At 46.7% G+C, this 6939-nt stretch overlaps 1 protein-coding gene across 1 annotated transcript; it reads left to right on the top strand.

Annotated features, from left to right (window-relative positions):
* Nucleotides 1-4021: 4021 nt before the first annotated feature.
* On the top strand, nt 4022-5944 carry HMGB2 (high mobility group box 2). Its single transcript, XM_050945416.1, has 4 exons — nt 4022-4230; nt 4484-4629; nt 4718-4892; nt 5396-5944. The coding sequence occupies exons 1-4, from the start codon at nt 4081-4083 to the stop codon at nt 5555-5557; spliced, it is 633 nt and encodes a 210-aa protein (XP_050801373.1). The 5' UTR covers nt 4022-4080; the 3' UTR covers nt 5558-5944.
* Nucleotides 5945-6939: the final 995 nt, after the last annotated feature.

The raw sequence follows: 6939 nt of genomic DNA, 5'->3' as shown, positions 1-6939 counted from the left end.
TGATTGTCCACGTCCGCACTATGCTTCTTGCGTCAGCAGAGTGTGTCCATATTAGCAGCTTATATCAACACAGAGAGCAGCGCACCATAGGTAGCTATCCCACTGTGCGTGTCTTGGGAAGGGGTTGCAAAATGCAAAGCACAGAGGAAAAGGGAGAGGATATCATTCTGAGATCATAGCAAGAGATACATTTGCAGAGGATAGCATGCAACTCCTTGTAAAAGTAGCATATCTGCAGCTCCACACTAGAATAACTGCTTTGGGCAGCAGAGTTGAAAATGGTGACCAGCGCGGTCATAATGGGCATTATTGGACAGCTCCTGGAGGCCAGTTCAATTAACATAAGCAATGCAGCGTCTGCAATGCCACTATGTTGACCTAGCTACATCAGCAGGAGAAGTATTGTATTGCAGTATAGACATTGACATTATGTCGCTGTAAGATGCCTTACATCAACTTAACTCTTTAGAGTGTACCAGGTCTAAGTGCTGCTTTTACAGGTGTAAGTCTAGACCAGGGATAGGCAACCTATGGCACGTGCGCCAAAGGCGGCACGCGAGCTGATTTTCAGCAGCACTCACACCGGCCGGGTCCTGGCCAACGGTCTGGGGAGACTCTGCATTTTAATTTAATTTTAAAACAAGCGTCTTAAACATTTAAAAAACGTTATTTACTTTACATACAATAGTTTAGTTTAGTTATATATTATAGATTTATAGAAAGAGACCTTCTAAAAACGTTAAAATGTGTTACTGGCACGTGAAACCTTAAACTAGAGTGAATAAATAAAGACTCGGCACATCACTTCTGAAAGGCTGCCGACCCCTGGTGTAGACACACACACAACTAGGTTGATACAAGGCTGCTTATGTCAACTGTACTTTGTAGTGTAAACCAGGCCTTAGTGACAACAAAACAGACTAAGCTAATTTCAAAATAAAAATGGATCTAGAGTAGGAAGAGGAGAACAGAAATAAATAAAAGAAAGTACAAGTTTTAGCACCTAAACTCTGAGGGCAAAATTTACCCCCTGGTATAACATGATGCTCTGATAAGTACTAACTATAAAAGTTAACAGTTTGTAGAAAGAGCAGATTTACTGTTACTGAATATGGTCTCTAGGCTTTTAACTACAGCTTTCTCTACAGGGAAGAAAACCACAACATAACCAGATGACCACTCTTTTTGTTGAAACTGGCTTCTTTTATCTTTGTGCAAGAGAAAGGGGAAGCCTACCAGCCTCTTCAATCACAGACTGCTGTCTTAAACTGGGATAGTTTATATGAGGATGATGATTAAAAAAAGAGAAAAAAAAAAACACACACAAAAGTGAGAGATTGCAAATTCGTCATTGAAATATGTATTGTAAAAAGCATCCTACATTCCCAAAGGAAGGGGTTGTAAAAACTGTCTCACTTACCAAGGAAGGAGGCTCGCTCCAAATGAGAAGGAACTAGGCAGGTCAAAACTTCTAGCTACACAAGTTCCAGGCTCTGATTCCACGATGAAGAAGTTCAGCTATCACAGGAGAAGAGTTGGGAAAGCACAATAAGAAGGAAACACATCATAAAGCAAAGCTTGAAAAGTAGCATGCACAAACATCACCCATGTTACCTTTAAGGACTAGCTGATGAGGGAGACTCGCTGTATGGAACCAGACCTATACAATTCAGAAAGCCTGAGAAGCCAGAATTACTGATACAGAGCAGCTCCTGGGCATTATAACCCCAATCAATTACCTTGGGGGGCGGGAAGAAGGGGCGACTATCAGACATCACCACCCAGGAATAGCCGTTAATCCTTCCTCCTGTTCCAAAGCAGGAACTGCACCTTCCTTCTGATCTGTAAACTCTAACCCGTGCCACAGAGCAAAGCTAAGCGCATCCCGCTTTCAGCTTCATTTAACAATGAAGACAGTGAGAGGGGACTTGTGAGGGTTTGAGGAGATGTAGAAGTGAAAGTTAAAACATGGTTTTGCTATTTACCACACGTTGTTAGCTGGATCAGCAAAACATAATCGACCTCTGGCCCTGCTGCTGCCAGCCCCCACACACATACTCTGGGGAGGAGAGCAGGCTGGCTCTCGGAGCTGCTGTTTAAGGCAGTGTTTACAGTCACTCTCGCTCAGGGTGCATGCCGCGTGCATTTCAATGAGAGGTTTCCACAGTTCTCTGAAGTTTACCCGAGTCGAACTGCCCAAGCTTGACAAACAGCCCTGCAGCTCCTCGCTCCTCACCAAGCCATTGAGCCTGCTCTTCCTGCATCCCCAATCCTTCCCTGCAGCTATACCCTGACTCACACCAACCCTCAGCCAGCCCCTTCGCCACTCTTCACATCTCCCATCCCTCAAGGCAGGGCCAAACACACCCGCCATTGAAATCCGTCCCCACTGATACCATGCGCAGCGTGAAACGCTGGGGGAGAAGGGAGCCGGGTAAGCAGCCGCAGCCAGTCACTGGGAAAAGCCCTTTTCCTTTAACACTGGGAGGGAGGGAAAGGGAAGGCGAATCAGAGAGAAATATCCCAAGGGGGGAAGGAGGAGGGACAGGGGTCTCAGATTTTCCAGGTTACAAAAGCTGAGCCTGTTCCCCGCGCCACTCACTCCCAGCAACGCCTGGGTGTGAAAGAAATCCCCGGCCCTCCTAGGGGACGCTTCAAGACAGGTGCTAACTGCTGAGCACATTCTCTCAATAGAGACCTACAACTCCCAGCGCGCTCTACCCTATCTTGCACCGAGTTGCCGCCTTAGAGACGGAGCAAGGCATGCTGGGAGCAGTAGTCCCCAGGAGCCACCCCGGGCTCCACACATCCCCGACAGACTGCAGCCCCTAATGCCAGCCCGCGTTACCCATACGAGCGTGATGTGCGTTCATAAACCCCGCTGGCTTTTAACGGCCTGTAGGCTGTAAATAAGAAGTTTCGCAACAAACCCGCCCGCCCTAGTTCCTTTCCTCAAGCCACAGCCGTCTCTACTTTCAGACTGCCAATCCTGTCCGCCTCCCGCACCTTTTTCAGACTCTTCTTGTTTTCCTCACTTAACATCCCTCCCCCTCCCTTTGTATTTTTAAACCACGCTACTCCGCCCCACTCTATCCAATCGCAGCTCGAGTATTCCATTACACCCAATGGCAAACATCCCCGCGGTTTTTTAAACTATTACTCACCTCCAATCGGCGCCGTAGCTCTTAGTCCCGCCCCCGTCCTCTCCCTAACCGGTTCCAACGAGTACAGCAGCCAACGAACCCCTGAGACTCGACCTAACTTAAGCACTGCTCTTTGGATGACGTAAAGAGAGCTAGGAACCAATCAATTGTACTTGCAAGCCTAGGGGCGTGACCGTATCGGTTCAAAAGGGTGTGATAGCCAATCGGATGACGCGGTAGGCGGGACCGTAGGTGCTGTGGGTCAAGTTGCTGTGCCGGGCAGGACTGTGGAAAACAAGAGACTGTAAGTGCGTCGGAGAGAAACCATTTGGCTGTGGCAGACGGAGCAGATCCCAGCACCAGAGCCCGACACCCCGCAGCCGCCGTCTCTCACCGCACCAGGCAAGGCCCCAACAACTGTAGCCTGCCCTGAGGAGTGTCCGCGCCGCTCCGTGCTGGTGACGGTGCCAGTGGGAGTTGGGACGGGACCAGCCATAGGTTGGGGCGCGGCGGCGGCGCTTGGGCGCAGTGGGTGGACGGCCCCGCGGCGGGGGCGGTGGTTTTGTGGGGACTTCTTGGCTCTCCAGGCCGGCTGGGCAGGACCGCGTCCGCGGGTTGGGGCGCGGTGCCATCGGGAGAGCGCGAGCGCGGTGGCATTTCGGGAGGGGGGTTGGTGGCTTCGCTGGGGCCGCTGGTGTGGTGGAGGCGCCTGTTGGGCCCGGGGAGGCCGCGCCGCCCCGCCCCGTGGAAGTTTACTCGGAGTCGGAGGCCGCTTGGTTCCTCGGGAGAGGGAGGGGTCGGGCCCGGGGGATGGTTAGGCGGGAAGCCGCCGCTAGGGGATAGGCGGGAGTGGCTTCAGCCGCAGCCCCGCCCGGCAGGCGCCGCCGTCCCTTTCTCACTCCGCCTCCTCCCCAAGGGCCCCGTGACCGCTCCCGCCATGGGCAAAGGCGACCCCAACAAGCCGCGGGGCAAGATGTCCTCGTACGCGTACTTCGTGCAGACCTGCCGCGAGGAGCACAAGAAGAAGCACCCGGACTCCTCAGTCAACTTCGCTGAGTTTTCCCGGAAGTGCTCGGAGAGATGGAAGGTGAGAGAGGGCCCGGGCCCGCCCACTGGCCAGGCCGCACCTCGGGGCGGGCGGGGCTTCCCTGCTAGCTCAGTGGAGAACGGTGCGGGGTCTCGTGTCTAGGAATCGTGACTCCCCTCCCCCACCGCCTCGTCAGCCTGTTTCATGGGTTTATGGGAAAGAAAAGGATCCTCGGGTGCAGCTGCTGTTAGCTGTTAATGAGTCACCAGGCCTTTTAGCTGATCTAACGCCTCTTTTTACAATGTGTCTGCAGACAATGTCTGCAAAAGAAAAATCAAAGTTTGAAGATCTGGCGAAAGGAGATAAAGCTCGTTATGACAGAGAGATGAAAAATTATATTCCTCCTAAAGGCGAGAAGAAGGGAAAGAAAAAGGATCCCAATGCTCCTAAAAGGCCACCGTAAGTGTCTTCATCCTGGAATGAAAAGTATATTTTCAGTTTTGGTCAGTGTGACACCTTTTATTGTTCTTTTTTTCTCCCTGATCAGATCTGCGTTCTTTCTCTTTTGTTCTGAACATCGTCCAAAGATCAAAAGTGACCATCCTGGCTTGTCTATTGGGGATACTGCAAAAAAACTAGGTGAAATGTGGTCTGAGCAGTCAGCCAAAGATAAACAGCCATTTGAACAGAAGGCAGCAAAACTAAAGGAGAAATATGAAAAGGTACAGTGAAAACATCCAAGAATGTATATGTGGTCCAAAGTTTGAGCAGTTACAAATGAAATAGTGGTGGCATGCTCTATGCTTTACACAAGGGGAAAAAACCCATCGCTGCCTCACAATCCTGAATAGACTACACAATGTGACGGAAAACTGAAGAACATTCAATTTCTATAGAGATAGGATAGACAAGGCCTTACTGTGTAGGAAAACACACCAATGTAAAAATATTCAGGCCGGATATTGCAGTGATTCTCAATCTGCTCCATACCAAAGTTGCATCTTAAAATAGGACAGAAAAAGCAGGAAGGCTATAAGCCCCTGAAATCTGATCTGGGGATTCCTATGGGGTGGGTCATAAGTACCAGGTTGAGACCCTTTCTCTTAAAGCATCTAATCTGTATGTTCAGCTCAGTATAACGCAAACAATTGTTAATTTAACATTAGTCTCAGGATTTACAGGGATGTAATTCATTACTTGAAACTTAATGACATCACTCTTTCAGGATGTTGCAGCATACCGTGCCAAGGGCAAGAGTGATGCAGGAAAGAAAGGTCCTGGTAGGCCCACAGGATCTAAGAAGAAGGCAGAACCTGAAGAGGATGAAGATGAGGAAGATGAAGAGGAGGAGGAAGATGAAGAGGAGGAGGATGAAGATGAAGAGTAAATGGATATCCTGCTGTAAAGATTTGTGCTCGAAGTCCAATATTTTGCTAAGAATGTGAACTCAAGTGCAGCTCATTGTTAGCTTCAGTATAAAAAAAAAAAACTGTACAGAATTGTGTATAGGTAATGTGATTCTTTGTAGGGAGACCTATATTTTTTAATGTAAGTAGTAGCTGAGGGCCGCTACAGTTAGGTTCTTAAAAACAAAAAACGGATGTTGTGGAATGTTTTTGCATATTTAATGGTTTCTTTAAAATTCAGTGACTGATAGTCTGATGTTTTTAGCAGAGTAAAACATAGGAAGTAGCAAAATAGCTGATCTTATATTTTGTAGAATATTGCATTGTATTACTTTTTTAACAATTTTGTAATAAAATGATGTACATTACTGTGTTCTGTTACTGTCTTGGAGCATCTTCTAAAATACTCTTTATGATCATAAAGCAATAAATGGATACACTTAGGTATTTATAATTTGACACTTTAAACTTTCTTTACTTGTAAGCTCTTTTTGGGGTAGAACTGCCTAATCTAAATATATTATAATAATGGGGCCCTGATTCTAAATAGTGATTGTGGATACTTCTGAAATGCTAGTAAGTGGCATGACTAGAATTCAGATTTTTCTCACGAGTTGATTACATCTTACATCATTGCTTGCTTGAAACTGGCTTCCTATTCTGTTTCTATTTATAAGTTAACAACTTTGGCAAAGTAAAATCCCTGAATGGAGATTGGTAAATATTTTGTTTCCAAAGGATGTCTTTGCTGCCAAAATATATATTTTTTTTAAGATAAAATAAAAACCTTTTTCTGGTGAAGACATAGCTTTAACGTTAACATGCATCCTTGTAATGAGGATTTATGATTTTTTTAAATCACTTTGAAATAGGCCCTCCTTAACCAATACCATTAAATTACATTTAACAGTGAATTCTGCTAGCATAGGAGAGGTGGTGTGTTGGTTTTAAAGGAAGGATTGAGGTCAGGGCCTAAAGCTTTGTCTCAAGATGTTCTGTAGCTGCCAATAGGTACAATGATAACAGCTTTGCATTACAATTTTGCTTCTGTACACAATCTTAAATCCTCTCTCTATGCTTTCACTTATATAGGTTTGACTATACTAGTGCTTAACTGGTGATCTGATCCCTTCCCCTTAACAAAAGGGAATTTTGCAAAGTAATTCTGATGGTACTGGGAGCTGTTAGGACACTGATTCAAACAAATGGGACTCTGCTTTAAATAATCAGGTCCTTGATCCTCCTGTCTGTCTACATAGGCTTAGAAACCTTTTTAAAGCATATACCTTAATATCTGTTTTTAGGGTTCTAGTTCTCCAGTTCAGTATTCAAGAGGGCTTGTAGGTGACCCTATGCACTAGGT

This window comes from Gopherus flavomarginatus, chromosome 3 (assembly GCF_025201925.1).
Source record: "Gopherus flavomarginatus isolate rGopFla2 chromosome 3, rGopFla2.mat.asm, whole genome shotgun sequence".
Classification (NCBI taxonomy): domain Eukaryota; kingdom Metazoa; phylum Chordata; order Testudines; family Testudinidae; genus Gopherus; species Gopherus flavomarginatus.
The sequence above is the reverse complement of the archived record's forward strand: the minus strand, read 5'-3'. Positions and strand labels throughout refer to the sequence as shown.

Bases quoted from the DNA above. Each gene is read 5' to 3' on its own strand.
- HMGB2 (XM_050945416.1), top strand. From the start codon at position 4,081: ATGGGCAAAGGCGACCCCAACAAGCCGCGGGGCAAGATGTCCTCGTAC. The intron at 4,231-4,483 runs GTGAGAGAGGGC...ATGTGTCTGCAG, and splicing joins AGTGCTCGGAGAGATGGAAG to ACAATGTCTGCAAAAGAAAA. The intron at 4,630-4,717 runs GTAAGTGTCTTC...CTCCCTGATCAG, and splicing joins AATGCTCCTAAAAGGCCACC to ATCTGCGTTCTTTCTCTTTT.